Genomic DNA, 21,327 nt, shown 5'->3' on the forward strand with positions numbered 1-21,327 from the left:
ATACGGGCATGTACCTGCAGGTAGGATATGGAAAGATTAAAAATAAAAGTCCTATAGAACTGGCATCTGGGATTCCACAAAAAACTCCTGGGTTCTAATTCAACCATTCTACAGTACATCTCCTACTCAACAAGCATTAAAAATTGTGAGCTACAAGATTTTCAGAATTTCCCTTTTATCTTTCCATGCATCAAAATGAGGTAAACTAGAAGAGTGACATCAGCATCATGGTGGAGTGAACTTGCCCAGGACTTTCTCCCCTTCAACATATAAGAAAAAGGGACAACAATACTCCAACAAAACATATCCTAACAACACAAAAACCTCAGCGAGGCACGAAGCCACATGATGGCGGGTGCAGAGGCTGTAGCCCTCCTTCGGAGGAGCTGGAACAGTGTTTAAGAGAGAACTTCGCTCCCTCCCCTAAAGACTGTGGTGGCTGCCACTGGCAGCTCTGTGAGGGAAGGAGTGGAGGAGGGATTGTGCGTTTGCAGGATCAGCCAGGACTTCCTAGGGCCCTTGCAGCCTAGAGGGAAGCCCTCTAATGGGGGAAAGCTTTCACGCAGGGTGACCTCATCAAACCAAGACCCCCGGAGACCAGATAGGGAGAGGTGATCCAGAAACCTGGGACTGCACCCAGGAGAAGGCATGCTCCCTTGACCCACACAGGGCCGCACCATCTCAGCTGAAGGCAGAGGGCTCAGAATATGCGGCTCTCGACCCCCACCCAGTGGTGACAGGCTATAATTATGACCAAATAATATCACAATGGGAAAGTCCCGGCCTTCCAACATCAGACACTACATTAAATCTCCAGTCCAGAGAGAAAACGACAAGCACCCAGAACTCAGTCCTGAGGATACAGAAAAACGTAAGCTAAACAACAATGAATTCAAAATAGCTATCATCAAAAAACTCAGTGAGGTAAAAGAGAATATAGAGAAACAATTCAATGAGGTCAGGAGCTACTTCACAAAAGAGATTGAAACTATAAAGAAGAATCAATCAGAAATATTACAGATGAAAGACACAATGAGATAAAACAAAATACAGATTCCCTGAATGCTCGTGTGGACACCATAAAGGAGTGAATCAGCATAATCGAAGACAGACATGTTGAAATGCTCCAGAGAGAGGAGAGAGAGCTAAGACTAAAAAGAAATGAAGACAGTCTCTGAGAAATATCTGACTCAATGAGGAAATGCAACATAAGAATTATAGGTGTTCAAGAAGGTGAAGAGAAGGAGAGTGGAACAGAAAGCTTGTTCAAAGAAATAAAAGCAGAGAACTTCCCAAATCTAGGGAATGAGAGGGAAATATGTGTGGAGGAAGCTTCCAGATCTCCTAGATTTGTCCACGTAAAAAGACCTACTGCAAGACATATAGTAGTAAAAATGGCAAAAATGAATGCCAAAGAAAGAATACTCAGGGCAGCAAGGCAGAAGAAAATAACCTACAAAGGAACCCCATCAGGCTTTCAGCAGATTTCTCTGCAGAAACCTTACAAGCTAGGAGAGAATGGAATGACATATTCAAAACTTTAAAAGATAAAAATCTTCAGCCAAGAATACTCTATGCAGCAAAAACATCCTTCAGATATGAGGGAGAAATTAAATCTTTTCCAGACAAACAAAAGCTAAGGGACTTCATAGCCACAAGACTCCCCCACCTACAAGAAATCCTCAAGAAAGGCCTCATACCTGAAAAAATAAAAAAAGGGAGAAAGGGGTCACAAAACACAGAGTATGGGGAATCAGAATAGGATAGCAACTATTCAACTATAGCATTAGGCTAAAGGGAAGGAAAACACCAAAAACAAAGACAATTTTGTCACTTTAACCACAAACTCACAAAGCAAGTTGGAATAAGATATGAGAACAATAACTTAGGAGGGGAGGAGGAAAGGGACTGAATCAATTTAGACTAAGGAAATAAGAGGCCATCAGAAAATGGACTATGTTATACACGAGAGTTGGAATACAAACTTCAGGGTAGCCACTAAACTAAAAAGCAGAACAGAGACACAAAAAATAAATAAGGAAAAAGCAAAGAAACACATCATAAAAAACTACATAATTCAATGGGCAGACCAAAACACACAGGACGAAAAACAAAGGAAATGTAGGACAACCGGAAAATGAGTGATATAATGACAGCATTAAGCCCTCATACATCAATAACCACTCTCAATGTAAATGGATTGAATTCTCCAGTGAAAAGACACAGAGTGGTGAGATGGATTAAAGAGAAGATCCACCAATTTGCTGCCTCCAGGAAAAACATCTCAGCTCCAATGACAAATACAGGCTCAGAGTGAAGGAGGGAAGACGATACTCCAAGCTAATGGCAAACAAAAGAAAGCAGGTGTCACAATCCTTATATCAGATAAAGTAGACTTCAAGATAAGGCAGGTAAGGAGAGACACAGAGGGACATTATATAATGATCAAAGGGACACTCTATCAAGAAGAAACAACGCTTATAAATATCTATGCACCCAACACAGGAGCACCAAAGTTCACAAAGCAACTATTAACAAACCTAAAAGAAGCTATTAATAACAACACAATAATAGTAGGGGACCTCAACACCCCAATCACATCCTTGGACAGATCATCCAGACAGAAAATCAACAAGGAAACAATGGAATTAAACGAAAACCTAAAACAGTTGGACTTAATCATCATATATAGAACCTCCATCCAAAAACAGCAGAAGACAGATTCTTCTCAAGTGCACATAGAACATTCTCAAGGATAGACCATATGTTGGCAAACAAGGCAAGCCTCTATAAATTTTAAAAAATTGAAATAATAACAAGCATCTTCTCCAATCGTAATGCTGTAAAGTTAGAAATTAATTACAAGAAAAAAGCTGAGAAAGGGACAAAGATGTGGAGACTAAACAATATGCTATTGAACAAGCAATGGATCACTGAAGAAATTAAAGGAAAAATCAAAAAATATCTGGAGACAAATGAAATGATAACATGCCATACCAACTCATATGGGATACAGCAAAAGCTGTATTAAGAGAGAAATTCATTGCAATATAGGCACGCCTTAACAAACAAGAAAAATTCCAAATAAGCAATCTCAGATTACACCTAACTGAATTAGAAAAAGAACAAACAAAGCCCAAAGTCAGCAGAAGAGAAATAATAAAAATCAGAGCAGAAATAAATGCTATTAAAACAAAACAGGCAGTAGAAAGGATCAATGAAACAAAGAGCTGGTTCTTTGAGAAGAGAAATAAAATTGACAAACCCCTAGCCAGACTTACAGAGAAAAAAAGAGAGAAAGCTCAAATAAAGAAAATCAGAAATGAAAGAGGAGAAATAACAACAGACTTCACAGAAATACAATGGATTATAATAGAATGCTATGAAAAACTATATGCCAACAAAATGGATAAACTAGAGGAAACGGATAAATTCTTAGACTCTTACAACCTCCCAAAGCTGAGTCAAGAAGAAACAGACAATCTGAATAGACCAATCACAAGGAAAGAGATTAAAACAGGAATCAAAAGCATCCCAAAGAATAAAACCTCAGGACCAGACGGCTTTCCTGGGAAATTCTACCAAACTTTCAGAGAGGATTTAATACCTATCCTTCTCAAGCTATTCCAAAAAATTAGGGACGATGGGACACTTCCTAACACATTCTATGAGGCCAACATCACTCTGATACAAAAGCCTGACAAGGACAACACAAAAAAGGAGAACTACAGGCCAATATTGCTGATGAACATAGATGCAAAAATTCTCAACAAAATTTTGGCAACCTGAATTCTGCGATACATCAAAAGGATCATACATCATGATCAAGTGGGATTCATACCAGGGACACAGGGATGGTTCAACATCCGCAAATCAATCAACGTGATACACCACATCAACAAACTGAGGAATAAAAACCACATGATCATCTCAATAGATGCAGAGAAAGCATTTGACAAAATCCAACAGCCATTTATGAGAAAAACTCTTAACAAAATGGGGAGAGAAGGAAATTACCTCAACAGAATAAAGGCCATATATGACAGACCCACAGCCAACATGAGAGTCAATGGCAAAAGCTGAGCGCCATCCCCCGGAGAACAGGAACAAAACAAGGATGCCCACTCTGACCACTCTTATTCAACATAGTACTGGAGGTTTTGGCCAGAGCAATTAGGCAAGAGAAAGGAATAAAAGGAATCCAAATAGGGAGTGAAGAAGTGAAACTCTTGCTGTTTGTAGACGACATGATCTTATAGATAGAAAATCCAAAAAAATCCAGCAGAAAACTAATAGAAATAATTAACAACTACAGTAAAGTTGCAGGGTACAGAGTCAACTTACAAAAATCAGTTGCTTTCCTATACTCCAATAATGAAGTTAGAGATCTCAAGAATACAATTCCATGTGGCTGGCCCTGTGGCCGAGTGGTTAAGTTTGCACACTCTGCTTCGGCAGCTCAGAGTTTCGCTGGTTCAAATCCTGGGAGCAGACATGGCACCGTTCATCAAGCCATGCTGAGGCGGCATCCCACGTGCAACAACTGGAAGGACCCACAACTGAAAATACACAACTATGTACCAGGGGGCTTTGAGGAGAAAAAGGAAAAAAAAAATCTAAAAAAACCCAATCCATTTGCAATTGCAACTAAAAGAATATAGTGCCTAGGAATAAATTTAACCAAGGAGGTGAAGGACTTATACAATGAAAACTATAAGACATTCCTGAGAGAAAATGACAATCACTTAAAGAGATGGAAAGAGATTCCTTGCTCATGGAGTGGAAGAACAGACAGAGTTAAAATATCCATACTACCCAAAACAATCTACAGATTCAATGCAATCCCTATCAGAGTCCCAATGACATTCTTGAGGGAAATAGAACAAAGAATACTAAAATTCATATGGGGCAATCAAAGACCCTGAATTGCTAAGGCAATCCTGAGAAAAAAGAACAAAGCTGGAGGTATCACAATCCCTGACTTCAAAATGTCCTACAAAGCCATAGTGACCAAAACAGCATGGTAATGGTACAAAAACAGGCACACAGATCAATGGACAGAACTGAAAGCCCAGAAATAAAACCACACATTTATGGACAGCTATTCTTTGATGAAGGTGGTATGAACATACCTGGAGAAAGGACAGTCCCCTCAATAAATGGTGTTGGGAAAATTGGAAAGCCACACGCAAAAGAATGAAGGTAGATCATTATCTCACACCATACACAAAAATAAACTCAAAATGGATCAAAGACTTGAAGGTACGTCCTGAAACTATAAAACTCCTGAAAGATAATATTGGCAGTACACTCTTTGACATCGAACTAAACAGGATCTTTTCAAATACCATGTCCTCTCTGACGAGGGAAACAAAAGAAAAAATAAACAAGTAGGACTTCATCAGACTAAAGAGCTTCTGCAAGGCAAAAGAAACTAGGATCAGAAAAAGAGACAACCCACCAACTGGGAGAAAATATTTGTAAATCATATATCTGAGAAGGGGTTAATCTCCATAATACATAAGGAACTCACACAACTGAACAATAAGAAAGCAAACAACTTGATCAAAAATTGGGCAGAGGAGATGAACAGACATTTTTCCAAAGAAGATACAGATGGCCAATAAACACATGAAAAGATGTTCAACATCACTAATCATCAGGGAAATGCAAATCAAAACTACACTAAGATACCACCTTATACCTGTTAAAATGGCTATAATCACTAAGACTGAAAATAACAAATGTTGGAGAGGGTTTGGAGAGAAGGGAACCGTCATACACTGCTGGTGGGAATGCAAACTGGTGCAGCCACTATGGAAATCAGTATGGAGATTCCTCAAAAAAACTAAAAATAGAACTACCATATGATCCAGCTATGTCACTACTGGGTATCTACCCAAACCACCTGAAATCAACAATCCAAAGTAACACGCACCCCTATGTTCAATGCAGCACTAGTCACAATAGCCCTGGCATGGAAGCAATCCAAGTGTCCATTGACTGATGACTGGATAAAGAAGATGTGGCGTATATATACAATGAAATAGTATTCAGCCAGTAAAAAAGACAAATTCATCCCATTTGCAATAACATGGAAGGACCTAGAGGGAATTATGCTAAGAGAAATAAGCCAGTCTGAGAAAGACAAACACCAGATGATTTCACTCATATGTGGAATATAAACACATACAAAGACAGAGAAAACAGTTCAGTGGTTACCAGGGGAAGGGGGGTAAGGGGTGGGCACAGGGGGTGAAGGGGAGCACTTACATGGTGACAGACAAGAAATAATGTACAACTGAAATCTTACATTGATGTAAACTATTATGGAAATTAAAAAAATGAGGTAAACTAATGACACTGATGGATTTCTTATTTAAACGAATATTTTGAGAGTCTTATTAAAGTTAAAAATATATAGAAAACAAAGCAAACAGAAAAATTGGGCAAGTAGTAACTGTAAGAATGACAAAAAGTTATATAAGGATATGTAATTAATAGTCATTTCTTGGCTCAGTAGTAATGATATACAGATTTTCCTTGACTTATGATGGTGTAACATCCCAATAAACCCATTGTAAGTTGAAAATATTGTAAGTTGAAAATGCATTTAATACATCTAACCTACCCAACATCATAGCTTAGCCTAGCCTACCCTAAACACTAATGTAATTGTGCTCAGGACAACTACATTAGCTTACACTTGGGCAAAATCATGTAAAGCAAAACCTATTTTACAATAAAGTGCTGAATATCTCATGTAATTTATTGAATACTGTACTAAAAGTGAAAAACAGAATGGCTGTACAGGTGCAGAATGGTTGTAAGTGTACTGGTTGTGAGCTGCGGCTCACTGCCGCTGCCCAGCATCAGGAGAGAGGATCATAATGCATATTGATAACCCGGGAAAAGATCAAAATTCAAAATTTGAAGTATGGTTTCTAAGGAACGTGTATCTCTTTCACATCATCATAAAGTCAAAAAGTCCTAAGCTAAAACATGCATAAGTCTAGGACCATGTGTATCAACTATCAGAACTAAGTAAGCAGTGAAAACTGATTTAGCCAAAAATTGTATATACCTATATTTAGAGAAAAATGAAAGGAGAAGCGGCACTGGTAGTATAACTTACACTAGTGGACTTACAGGTAGACATTTTTCTTAATTTTTGAATGATTTTTATATTCTTTAAATATATACACACACACTCCTCCCATGCTTTTTTACAAAAAAGGTAGCATATTCTAAATGCTGCTCTGCACATTGATTATTATTATTTTTTTTTTGCTGAGGAAGATTCAGCCTGAGCTAACATGTTGCCAATATTCTTTTTTTTGTAGGTGAGCTGCCACAACAGCATGGCCACTGACGGATGAGTGGTGTAGGTCCGCATCCAGGAACTGAACGTGGGCTGCCCAATGCAGAGCATGCCAAAATTAACCACTAGGCCACCAGGGCTGGCTGCCTGCACATTGACTTTTTTTTCACGTATATATTCTGAATGGAAGCATGATATCTCTGATTGGTTTTACAGTTTTGACACTGGAAGCATGTAAATATCTTACATAATGAAAAAAATTAAATCAAAAAAGGAGAAAAAAAGCCAGAACAACTCCTAAAAATGGAAAACAAATGGAGACAAGTAAATCTACATATCAAGTTAGGGCCATAATCACACAGAGAAGAATTACTTCAAATGGCTTTAAATGTAGTACTTTGAGTATATCCTAAAGGAGAAAAAAATACTTGCAGAGAAATCTTAAACTACATTCAATAGTCTTTTTGTTAGTAGTAATATTGGCATTATTGTTAATTTGGAACTAATATATATATAAAGAAACTTAGAGAAAGAAAGGGAGGAAGACAGATCAGTTTTGACCCCCAAGGGACATATAGCAAAGTCTGGAAGCTCTGGAGACATTTTTGATTGTCACAACTTGGGGAAGGGGGGATATAAGGGGATGGTACTACTAGCATCAATGAGTAGAGGCCAGGGATGCTGCTAAACATCCTACAGCGCACAGGACAGTCCCCCACAACAAAGAATTATCTGGCCCAAAAATGTCAGCAGTGCCAAGGTTGAGAAATATATGTAGATTAAACAAATAAACATTTTAACGCAATAAGAAGTCAAGATCTTCAGTATAAAAGATACGAATACAAAGCAAAAAAGGTAAGAAACAACCTTATATTCTTTAATTTTAATTGGATGTGTCAGTATAAACACATATCTTTTAAAAAAATATATATTTTCAAAAAAGTGCATTTGTCCTAATTCTGTCCACTTAAAACCTCTAGAAGCAATAATAACCCAGTACTAATGAGCAACCATAGTGCCTAGATTGTGGTCCCAAATATCATTTCCTACTTAAGGAAGCAAGGGTTTTTTTTTTGTTTTATTTTTTTAAGATTTTATTTTTTTCCTTTTGCTCCCCAAAGCCCCCTGGTACATAGTTGTATATTCTTCGTTGTGGGTCCTTCTAGTTGTGGCATGTGGGACGCTGCCTCAGCGTGGTTTGATGAGCAGTGCCATGTCCGCACCCAGGATTCGAACTGACAAAACACTGGGCCTCCTGCAGCAGAGCACGCGAACTTAACCACTCGGCCATGGGGCCAGTCCCAGGAAGCAAGGGTTTTTAAAGAAATAGGTATTTCCATGTCTGGAGCAGGAAGTTTGCAAAATTAGTCAAAGAATCCTCTGGCTAAAGAGACAATTTGAGCATTAAAATAAATGATATTTATTAAGAATACATTTATATGCACTACATATTATTTATTTTGATGCTCAAATTATACAAATTTATAACAATTTAACTTGGCAAACTGGAGATTGCTAGGGCACCAATCATTATTCTAGAAGTTTTTGAAGGAAAAAAATGAAGTATTTCTCTTTCTTGGCCTATAAAAACTGTATTTCAGGGTAATCAAATAGTTGATGAAAGAGTTCCTTTTTTTTTTTTTAAAGATTTTATTTTTTCCTTTTTCTCCCCAAAGCCCCCCGGTACATAAAGCCCCCCGGTACATAGTTGTGTATTCTTCGTTGTGGGTTCTTCTAGTTGTGGCATGTGGGACGCTGCCTCAGCATGGTCTGATGAGCAGTGCCATGTCCGCGCCCAGGATTCGAACTAACGAAACACTGGGCCGCCTGCAGCGGAGCGCGCGAACTTAACCACTCGGCCACGGGGCCAGCCCCTAGTTCCTTTTTTTTTTTTTTTGAGGAAGATTAGCCGTGAGCTAACATCTGCCACCAATCCTCCTCTTTTTACTGAGGAAGACTGGCCCTGAGCTAACATCTGTGCCCATCTTCTTCTACTTTATATGTGGGACACCTGCCACAGCATGGCTTGCCAAGCGGTGCCATGTCAGCACCCAGGATCTGAACCGGCGAACCCTGGGCCGACAAAGCAGAACATGTGCACTTAACCGCTGTGCTACCGGGCTGGCCCCAAAGAGTTCTTCCTTATGGGAGAATTTCAGCTAAGAAAAGCAGAAGGAACCTTTAATAAAATAATGGATCCGGGCAAGGATCAACGATGGTTGCTAAATCCCTTAAGGGAAAGGTTGAAAAGAATCTTTAAAACAGTTGGATTCTGATGCACAACACATGAATCTAGCAATCAATATCAATATTTCTAAAAGTGGGACAAGACGACAGGATAAAAAGCACTAAGATGTACATGGCACCATCTATGAAGAAAGAATTGAACTTGAATATAATAAAGCCAGATTATGGGAAAAATGGGATAAAGGAATATGTTAACACCATGAGGAAGCAAACTGCCAAATCCAGAATGTAGGACATTCTAGAACCAGGGTTGGCAAATAACAGCTGTAGCCTGTTTTGGTAGAGCCTTTGCACTAAGAATGTTTTTTTGATTTTTAAAGGGTTGTTAGAGAGGAAGAGAGAGAAAGAATATGTAACCAAGATTTTACATAGCCCACAAAGCCTATTTATTGACTGGCCCTTAAAAGAGAAAAACTGCTGACCCTTGTTCTAGAAGATAAACGACCTGGATTCTATGCAAATAAAACAGTGGGGAAAAAAGGAGTTCAGGGAGGAGGAGGAGGAACTCTATGACTTAAAACAGACCTGAGAGCTACATCAACCAAGTGCAATGTGTTGATCTGTATTTGGATCCTGATTCAAATCAACAACCATAAAAAGACATTCTGAAACAATCGAGGAAATATGAGCAGAGACTAAGTATAAGATGATAAGAAATTAGTATTAATGTTATTAGATGTGATAGCAATATTGTGGTTATTTTTAAAAATTTTATCCGTTAGAGATACATACAATAGTATTTAAAGTTGAAATGTAGAATAGTTCAGCAAAAAAAACCAAAACAAAACTGGAGGAGACAAATAAAACAAGTCTAGCAAAATGCTGATCATTGTTGAAGTTAAGTGATGAATACATGAGGATTCCTTATACTATTCTAATTTTGTGAATGCTTGAAAATGACTATAATAAAATAATTTTTTTTGAGGAAGATTAGCCCTGAGCTGACATCTGCTGCCAATCCTCCTCTTTTTGCTGAGGGAGACTGGCCCTGAGCGAACATCCATGCCCATCTTCCTTCACTTTATATGTGGGACCCTGCCACAGCTTGGCTCGCCAAGCGGTGCACAGGTGCACACCCGGGATCCGAACCAGTGAACCCTGGGCTGCCGAAGCAGAATGTGTGAACTTAGCCACTTTACCACCGGGCCGGCCCCTAAAAATTTTTTTTAAGTATAAGCATATTTGAGCCAGCCCTGATGGCCTAGTAGTTAAAGTTCTGTGTACTCTCAATGCTTTGGTGAGTTTGTTTGGTTTCCCGGTTGCAGAACCACGCTACCCATCTGTCAGTTGCCACACCATGCTGTGGTGGTGGCTCACATAGAAGATCTAGAAGGACTTACAACTAGGATATACAACCATGCACTGAGGCTTTGGGGAGGAAAACAAAAAAAAGAGGAAGATTGGCAACAGATGTTAGCTCAGGGAAAACCTTTCCCTTCAAAAAAAAAAAGAAAAGAATACCACATCCTCCATGAGCTTTAAAAAAATAAAGTATAAGCACATTTATTTAGAAATATGGAGGTCAATACCAAAAGAAACAGCTACATAAGTTGAAAATAATTGCCTAAACAAGGTAAAATGTGAGGTCAGAATGGGGGCCTGCTATAAGCCTTGTATTCCATGGCTTTTTAAAACAAGTAGATCTATAACTTTGAGAAAAATTAAAACCGCATATTAAAAAGGAAAGAAATGATGTAAAAGAGAAATAAGAACAGTAGCATTAGGTTTAGAGAAGCAAATTATAACCCAACTTCTCATTACTTTTGCCTAGATTAACTGCCATATGATCCTGAGAAGTCTATCTCTTGTCAATTCTGCAGACCACAGGAAAATTAATTTTCTTTTCTTTTTTTTTGAGGAAGATTAGCCCTGAGCTAACTACTGCCAATCCTCCTCTTTTTCCAAGACTGGCCCTGAGCCAACATCTGCGCACATCTTCCTCTACTTTATATGTGGGACGCCCACCACAGCATGGCGTGACAAGTGGTGCCATATCCGCACCTGGGATCCAAACTGGCAACCTCAGGCCGCCAAGAAGTGGAATGTTCGAACTTAACTGCTGCACCACCAGGCCGGCCCTGAAAATTAATTTTCATAACGTTGTAATTCCCCTATTTCTGCATAAAAACACTTGAAGCTTGGCCTGTCCAAACTAAACCCAACCCCAAATTGGTAATAACTATGGAGATAGCTCCAGCTCTCCACCTAACTGCAGTTCATTCTAATACGTGCTTAAAGAACATGGCGCACAAGCATCCAATGGAAATATCAGAAGGCAAACCATCTTTGTTCAAGATCTGATTCACTGCAGTGCTCTAAGAGCAGGTCCTATCATTTTATTCTATGTTCATTTCTACACAATGAAATGGTCCTTACCACCAAATCCTCTTGTGTTTTGCTTCTATTCGTTCTTCATGGCTGACATACTGTCACCCAAAATCATAACATTCTTTTCCACATTATTAGCTCTACACTGGTTTTCTGTACTTCTAGAGTTCCATCAACTGTGGGTAACTTAAAATGCAGATAATTGGACATTTTTTAAGCTTTATATTCAGTTATCTTATAAGCCCCTGCTTGTAACTGACCATTGTAACCTTGCTGCCACCAGGCACAAGGCAAAACTATAGCTTTAGTGATTAAAAAAGGTAAAAAATTAAACTAAATCACCAAGAAAATCTTAAAACTATAAAAGATGGCATGAAGGCTGGCAAAGTTCAGAACTCCCTGACTCTACACAGATAACCCATCCTCCATTTCACTAATCCCTTACAGGCCGCCTTCCTCCAGTCGGGCTACACTTCTAATTTTACCCCACAAACATGTCATACTGATTTTATTGTCCAAACTTTCGTTCTGTTTTTCTCACTTTCTGTAAGTCTTTAAGAATCTACATGGGCCGGCCCAGTGGCACAGCGGTTAAGTTCACACGTTCCTCTTCTCGGTGGCCCGGGGTTCGCCAGTTCAGATCCTGGGTGCGGACACGGCATTGCTTGGCAAAAGCCATGCTGTGGTAGGCATCCCACATATAAAGTGGAGGAAGATAGGCATGGATGTTAGCTCAGGGCTGGTCTTCCTCAGCAAAAACAGGAGGATTGGCAGAAGCTCAGGGCTAATCTTCCTCAAAAACAAAAACAACAAACAAACAAACAAACAAAAGAATCTACAGATCTTACAGGAAAACAGCTTTAACGCCAAGCTCTGTTAAAAAATAAAAATAAGAAAACTGGGGCCAGCCCGGTGGTGCAGCGGTTAAGTGCGCACATTCTGCTTCTTGGCAGCCTGGGGTCCACCGGTTCGGATCCCAGGTGCGGACATGGCAACGCTTGGCAAGCTGCTAATCTTCCTCAATAAATAAATAAATAAATAAAAATAAGAAAACTTTCTCAATCTACAGCCCTTCTAACTTTTAAAGTATTCTCTGTCTGATTCACTCATTTACTAGATAAATGCTTCCCATGCAATTTAAGATTTCAACAATATTTTATGTGGCCCTTCCCTGTCTTTTTATTTTAACCTGAATTCTTCTGCATTTACTTTGAAGGTCTGCAAGGAAATGTTTTAAAACAACAAAAGCCATAAGGAACATCTCTCTAAATATAGCTCTACATTAATCAATTCATGAATGATTTACATGAAGAATAAGACATAGACTTTCTCTTGATAGGTTAATAATTTAAATCTCAGGTATCAAAGTGTGAAAACATATAAGACAGTATATGTTTTCAGACTCCAAATCACGTGGGTAGACATACAGTTAAATGTTAGCTCAGAGAGGGGGGCGATAATGACTGGAAGTGTTGGGGACCATTTACAATCACGCGCTGCATAGCGATGTTTTGGCCAATGATGAACTGCATATGCAACAGCGGTCCCATAAGATTAGAACCATAGAGCCTAGATGCGTAGTAGGCTACACCATCTAGGTTTGTGTAAGTACACTCTATGATGTTCGCACAACAACAAAATTACATAACGACGCATTTCTCAGAACATGTCCATCATTAAGTGACACATGCCTGTACTGGAAATTAGGCTCCAAATTAAATAACCGCTAAAACCAGGATAGGTAAGAGCACTCATGATTAAAGGCAAAGATGTGAAGAGTTTCATAATACTGGAGACATTAAAGATACATATTCCAGTGTTGTCATTTCTGGAGTCAAATACCAACTTAAAGGCATGAACACACCTATATCATGAAGGTACTTAAAGGAAAAAGAGTCTATATGTAATTTAGAACTGTTTTGGATACTGTCCAGTGAGGGCTGGAGAAAAAAGTCATGTAAAAGACATTTCATAAAGAAAGCAGAAATAAACAATAAACAGGAACTGAGGATAAATCAGAATCTTTTACAGAGGAGCAAAGAAGGAAGACATTTCCAAGAAGTGTGATCCAGGGGATCAAATACAGCATAGAGGACTTCCTGTTTCAACACGGTCAAATTAAACATCTCTGTCTCCTTTCCTCTCTGCAAACATGAAGAAACAGAAAAAGAAAATCATTCATCTTCAGTGAAACTAAAAGCCAGCTAAACTCCAATTCTAGAATATAAGGAAAGACCAGAGGACAGACTGGATCAAGTAAGGAAGAAACCCAGAGACGGTATCTGTTCTTTCTTATGTCAGACAGACAGCACAGTGAGCAGAGTTCTCTAAAACAGAAGGCACACCCTGTGGGAATGAATGAGCCATTTTTTGCAACAATGGGATCCAGATGTTTTGAGACTGGTGGCAGGAACATAATGGTCTCCACCTGGCCCTGTGAAAAGGCAGGGAAGGCAGAGCTAAACAGGGAGATGCAAATAGTCATTATTCTGGTAAGCAGTCTGTTGGCGCAGTAGAGTAGAAGAGATACTGGAGTGCTAGAGGAAGCATGCAACTGATAGTCTCTAATTCGGGAAAAGTAAAGGGCAGACCAACACTCAACACAAAACATTGTTGATAAAGGAGGTCAATATGAGCAACAAAGGCTTCCTACTAGCTCAGAGCATTTTTCTGGACAATCTTCAATACTCTCCTCCTGTAAATAGTGGGTCCAGCAAGAAACAACTTCATTCAAAGATGAGTAATGATAATTGTAAAAGGAACCAGCATCAGATCTATACAATGACGCTATAAGAACCAAAAAACATGAATATACAAGTTGAAAAGAAAAACTGATACTCATTGATCAATAGGCCTCATAAAGTTCTAACGCTTTAAAGAAAAAGGAACCTGTGAGCAACCAAGGCAAACAAACCAAGTGACCTGCAAGGGGACAATCAGGCCTCAGGTTTCTCCAAACAACATTCAAAGCCAGGAGACAGTAGAGGATGTCCCAAGTCTTCAAGGAACTGTCTACAGAAACCTCCAGGAAAGAAAGTATGGCTTAAAAAAGTTATACACAACCAAGAATCAGGCAAATATAAAGGTTAAAAAAAAAAATGTCTTCCTATGTGCAAAACGTTAGGGACTCTTGTTCCCACTAAATTATAAGCTCTATGAAGACAGGACTTTGTTTGTACATTGTTATATGCCCAGGCCCAGAACAGTATTTTATCTTTATTGTTAATGATTATAAGTGTGGTTTCCCTTCCTTTATATCTTCTAGATTGTTGAACTATAAATGAAAGTCATTGATTTTTACTTGTTAATTTAATATCCCACCATCTTAGTGGATTCTCTTACTATCTGTTGTGTTTTTTCAGTTGATTCTCTTGTCTTTTCCAGGGATACAATCCTATCATCTTAAAATAAGATGGTTTTATAGGTTCCCTGACAATTCTTATAGTACTGATTTTTTTTATCTTGTCTAATACTAAGATATAAACTTAATAAGAAAAGTATAAAAGCTATAAAGGGAAAACTTGGAAAGCATTTCTGAAGGACACAAAAGTAGATAGATCTGAACAATGACAGAGCATGTTCTTGGATAGAAAACCTTGACATTATAAAGATGTCAAATCTCCAAAAGTTAACATTCCCAATAGAGTCCAACAGGTTTTTTCCTCTGGAAATAGAGAGTCGAATCTAAAATTCTTTTAGTAAAATAACAATCAAGAGCAGCCAGCACAACTCCAAAAAAGAAGTGCATGCAACTGGAAAAGAAAGGGCTGAGTGTCAAGGATAAGAGGGAGACAGACTCTTCAATTTATCTTTTGGACGATTTATATTTTTTAACCAAGCGCGCATAGATTTTATTTTCAAAAAATTAAAGTAATAGAAGGTGGGAATAAGCTTGAAGGAGGCATCAATTTCTAAGCCAGACACTTTTAAAGCTACATGGAATTGTGAGGAGTGTGAAGCATAACGGGAAATCCGAGTACTGTTATAAAACATATCTGAGCGTTTTCAAAATGGCAAGAAATTAAAAGGAATCTAGTGCGAAACAAATATGTTTCTAAAATACTACTCATCCATGAAATACTGAATGCATAAGAAAACAAAACTATGAATACAAAGGAAAGAGAGGGTTTAAGGATCATAGAGAGGGACAAAAGTCCTGAAAGTAAGGCTGTAAATGAATTAGGGAAGGTTGGCACCCTGAAATCAGATGGAGCTACTGGCCCTCTAAAATTTGAAAATTGTTCCAATATAGAAAGAAAACAGAATCTGGAAATGTCACAGTAATCCAATTCACTAATACCATTTGTCACTCTAGAAGACTAGGGCCTTTAAGAAAATCCTGGAAAATGTGAAATGGTATTAACTTCCTGAACAAATGTCATGTAGCTTTCTTATCTGGAACTGCCTTTTCACTTATTCACCTGGACAGTGGCTCCCAAACATTTCTTCCTCTACCACCCATGGTTCCTCTTCCTGCTCCAACTTGAAGATCACATCTGGTTTGGTGACTTCATAGCCTATTACAGGAAACAGCAAAAGACTTAGATGTTAAAGCTGGAGACAACCATCCAGATTTTGGGCTGAGTCCTGGAGGACTGAGGGCTTTTGAAGAATGAGGATGGAGGAACTTCCACAGTGACACAAAGTAACTAGCCTTTACCTGAAGGCGATACATACAATCATGTGAAGAAAGGGAAGACTACATTCATCTGGCAAGTTAGAAGTCTCCCTACATTTCAAAAATGGAGGGGCCGACCCTGTGGCCGAGTGGATAAGTTTGCACACTCTGCTTTGGCGGCCCAGGGTCTCACCAGTTCGAATCCTGGGTGTAGACATGGCGCCGCTCATTAAGCCACGCTGAGGTGGCATCCCACATAGCACAACCAGAGGCACTCATAACCAGAATATACAACTATGTACTGGGGGGCTTTGGGGAGAAGAATAAAAAAAAAAGAAGACTGGCAACAGTTGTTAGCTCAGGGGCCAATCTTAAAAAAAAAGGAAAGGAATTCCATGTCAAATTGCAAAGCTACCCTTACCCACTGTGACTAAGTTGCTGTAGTTCTCCAGCATCACGTCCCGGTACAAGTTCCTCTGAGCAGGTTTCAATTGCTGCCATTCCTCCTGGGTGAGGTCCACGGCCACATCCTTAAATGTCACTGTTTCCTGTAAAAATACAACCCTAATTAATACGAAGTCATCAAAATTAGACGCAGTGGTCAAAACATGTAAGAACTCATTTAGCTAGTCTCCAGGGATCAAAGTTCATTTAAAACCTTATACTAAGTCTTCCTATTTATCTAATCTTGTGTTATACTGTGGGGGAGAACAAACCATAGTAGAAATATCCCACAAGATTCTGTTAATTATTGAGTCAGCAAACCTATGCATTCATCATCTAATATGCAGGAAACTGGAGATAGTGGTCACTGACTTGTACTGCTGTGTGACAGAGATGTAAGAGTCAGACCTGACTCACAGGTAAGTGGCTCAGAATCTGTCCAAGTGATCATGTAATCTAGTGAGAAAGGGAACACGGAAAAAGTGGGGAGGGAAAGAGAAATAAGGCAGGAGGAAAGAGGAGAGGTATGAAAATTTGAAGGCCAAACTTGAAATTTCTATAGGACTTCCAGAGGGAAATGTCCACTATGCAGTTAGAGGTATGAAGAAAGGAGATGAGAATTTGTTAGCCATCAACCTAAAATTGAGAGCTGAATCCACAGCTGAAGGATATGGGTGGTTGTAGAGAATACCCATGGTAGGTCAAGGACAGATTCAACAGTTAAGCATCAAAGAAAGGGACTCAGGTCTTTGTTTCCTGTTTGTTTTATTTACAATCAGAATTAAAACCATGAGAGTGGTGTAAGAGAAGCCAAGAAACAAGTCACAAATTCCTGGAAAAGCATGTCACCTGATCACATATATCTCTTTCTCCTCACCGAAAAACTTCAATATCCGAATAAGGAAATAAGGAAAAATCCTGGTTTGCCAAGGCTTTAAGAAAGAAAAGCACCCATATATCCCACATTTGGGAGAATTTATTCAAGCAATGGTACAAATGAGATAGATAAAATGGGAAATACAAATGGAAATCACCAAAGCCTGAATTGCAATTAATGTTTCTGAGACACTACCTCTAAGATCTATGGTCATTACTACCATCACCATCATCACCACTGTCATCTACTGAGGACTTACTATGTGCCAGGCACTGATATAATTTCTTTAGAAATATTAACTTTTTAAATTCCCCTAATAAGGCTATGAAGTAGCTACTATTATTATCCATTTAAAAGGTAAGGAAACTGGGGCTAAGAATAACACTCCCATGGTCATAAAGCTACTAGGTGGTACAGCTGGATTCCAGTCCAAGCAGTGTGTCTGCAGAGCCCATGTTCTTATCCGCACGCTATACTTCTTCTCCAATCGGCAGCAGGCCTAAGAGTCCCACAGATATCCCCCGATTCAAGACAGACAACTGGATACACAAGAACTCCTGCACCCAAAACCTTTCTTGCTGAGGTTGAAAGCATGCGAAATCACCAATGATGGGAAACTATAGGACAAATATCATGACAAGAAAATCAAAAGCCAATGATGATGGCACATCATCCTGACTTGGAGAAGCGGAGACAAGTCTGAGGAAGCAGAGGGGAGGAAGACTGAAGACAAAACCAGATGTGGAAAACTAGCCTCTGGGGCAATGGTTTCACTAATCAGTTTATGAACCAAGGCAGACATAAAACATTTTAGCTGTTACTACCCAATATTGTATTAACCAAATTAGTCAAATGAACTTACAAAAACCAGTATTCAAGATTTTAGGTGAAGGGCTGGCCCCGTGGCCGAGTGGTTAAGTTCGCGCGCTCCGCAGCAGGCGGCCCAGTGTTTCGTTGGTTCGAATCCTGGGTGCGGACATGGCACTGCTCGTCAGACCACGCTGAGGCAGCGTCCCACATGCCACAACTAGAGGAACCCACAACGAAGAATATACAACTATGTACCGGGGGGCTTTGGGGAGAAAAAGGAAAAAATAAAATCTTTAAAAAAAAAAAAAAAAAAAAAAAAAAAAAAATTTTAGGTGAAAAGTGAAGGAACAATCATTAAAATAACTTTGGAGCAAACTGGTATGTAGGACTTCATAAATGTAAAAACAAATTAATTTTACACTTAAAAAAGCTATAATATATGTGTGTGTATATATCCATTTCCAAAAACAGATACCTCGATCATTTTAATAAATTAGACAAACACTTGTCAAGCCTAAATCAAGAAAAATAATAAAATACAATGATCCAAACTTGGGATATAAAAAGAACACGTAATAAAAGGTAGAATGGTAAGTTTTACAAAGTTATGAGAGGAGTTTTACTTCTAGGATAGCAGTGTGAGGTGTTCCATGGATCTATTTCCCAGAAAAACTAGCATAACCAGAGAAAAGTGTTTTGTTTTGTTTTTTTTAATTTAAGTCTCTGAAAATTGTCCTAAGGGCATATAGCAATGAAGAACAATTTATTCAAGAAAATCTAGTAAAATTTGGTAAAAACTGTGATAGTCTGTGGCATTTGTGCCACATCAGCTCCCTCCCTCTCCTCACTCCAGCTCAGCTTGACAAACACTCTACTCTGGGTGGGTGCAGCTAAGGAGACAGGGCTCTTTCTCCTCTTAGCACCAACCAGCGGATATGGCATCTCACTAGGAGGGGCAGATGTTCAGCATTCTCATTCCATTCAACTTCAACCTGAAGATGCTAAGTTCCCAGTGAATGTGGCCAAGATGTCAAAGGCTCCTTTCCTCTAGAGTGGAGGTTCTACCCAAGGTGTGGCAGTTCAAGAATCCTGGAACACCAAGAGCCCTTATCCCAGTTCACTTTTAGGGCAGAGGTTCTACAGCAAAACAGGCAAATCAAGAAGACCACAGGCTACCATCTCACCAAGAGCCCAGAGTGGTGACTCAAAGATTTTATCCAGAAGAGGCAGTCTACAAGCACAAAAACTCTCCCGAAAGGAAATGAACTTATTTGAAACAGAGTGAGCAAAGTTCCAGCTTAAGGGAGCACTTGGAAACACATTTGGTGGTAAGCAGTTCAGAGGAGATGGGTAGCTCCTTTCAAGTAAGAACAAGGTAAAGCATAGGCCAGTCCACCAGCGAGAACCAGGGAAAAAGACAACAAAAAACAAGTTGGAAGAAACCTCAAAGACTTGCCTCATAAACTACCCCTGCCTGAGTTTAATTGGACCACACTGTGAGCAATGTATGCCCCAGGTATTGTCAAAAAAAATAGAGCAATTAGTTGGCATTTAGTGGATGTGATAAAAGAGAGATGGAGGAAACAAATGGTCAAAGAGAGCCCTGCTAAAACCACTTTCATCCTAGAGTGACTTTGTACATGTCCAAGGCTACGCCCTCTGAGGTGTGACACCAAAAGCATAACACTACAGGGGAAACAGACTTCACTAAAATAATCTAGGCCAGTCACAATACAAATAAACTAAGCAACAATAAAAACAAGTCTTAGAAAATGGGGGAGGGAATCAGCACCCAGAGTTGCAACAATATATAGCCCAAATGCTCAGTTTTTAACAAAAAGTTACAACAGTCAAAGAATCAGGAAAGGGAAACCCATACGCTGGGAAAAAAAGCAGGCAACAGAAATTGCCAGTGAGAGGGCTCAGATGTCAGATTTAACATACTAACACTTCAAAGCAGCCATTATAGACACAGAAATAAAGGAAACTATGATTAAAGAAAGGTATAATGACAATGTGTCATCAAATAGAGAAAATCAATAAGTAGACAGCAGTTATAAAAAAGAGCCAAATAGAAATTCTGAAATTGAGAAGTACAACCACCAAAGTGAAAAATTCACTAGATATGCTCAGAAGATCTGAATTGGCAGAAGAAAGAATTAGAAAACTAGAAGATACACTGATAGAGTACATAATCTGAGGACCAAAGGGGGAAAAGAATGAGGAAAAATAAACAGAGCCTCAGAGAAACGTGGGCCATCAAGTGCACCAATATATACACGGTGGAAGTACTAGAAGAAGAGAAAGGTGTAGAGAAAACATTTGAAGAAATAATGGCTGACACTTCCCAAATTCGATGAAAAACATTAATTTATGAATCCACGAAACTAAGAGAGCTCCAAGTATAATAAACACAAAGAGACCCACACCCAGATATATCATAGCAAAAATGCTGAAACCCAGAGACAAAGAGAAAATCTTCAAAGTAAAGTTGTGCCAGAGTAAGGCAAATGAGACCAGATGGTAACTCCAACCCATATGAACAAATGAGGAAGATCAGAAATGATAAATAAGGATAATATAACAAATGTTATAAATATATATTTGCTCTCCTTTATCTTCTCAGCTTTTTCAATAGATGTAACATTAAATAAAGTAACAATTATAATAATGTATTGAGTT

At 38.9% G+C, this 21,327-nt stretch overlaps 2 protein-coding genes across 19 annotated transcripts in view; one reads left to right on the top strand and one right to left on the bottom strand.

Annotated features, from left to right (window-relative positions):
* LOC103543488 (5-hydroxymethylcytosine binding, ES cell specific) overlaps window positions 1-8,126 on the top strand; it is a 70,912-nt gene extending 62,786 nt beyond the window's left edge. Inside the window, exon 7 of one of the 2 annotated variants that reach the window (XM_070557620.1) lies at window positions 7,344-8,126. The gene's annotated coding sequence lies outside the window, so the exon portion shown is untranslated. The remainder of the gene's footprint in view (window positions 1-7,343) is intronic. The other variant, XM_070557610.1, reaches the window with a different exon arrangement.
* Window positions 1-21,327, bottom strand: part of ZNF568 (zinc finger protein 568) — a 45,161-nt gene that overhangs the window by 4,930 nt on the left and 18,904 nt on the right. For all 17 annotated transcript variants that reach the window (XM_070557511.1, XM_070557504.1, XM_070557518.1 and 14 more), the window contains 2 exons: window positions 16,936-17,062; window positions 16,318-16,413 (listed from right to left, as the gene is read on the bottom strand). In XM_070557511.1, coding sequence (XP_070413612.1) covers window positions 16,318-16,413; window positions 16,936-17,062 — 223 coding nt within the window. The remainder of the gene's footprint in view (window positions 1-16,317; window positions 16,414-16,935; window positions 17,063-21,327) is intronic.

The sequence above is a fragment of the Equus przewalskii genome, chromosome 9 (assembly GCF_037783145.1).
Source record: "Equus przewalskii isolate Varuska chromosome 9, EquPr2, whole genome shotgun sequence".
In the NCBI taxonomy this organism is placed as follows: Eukaryota; Metazoa; Chordata; class Mammalia; order Perissodactyla; family Equidae; genus Equus; species Equus przewalskii.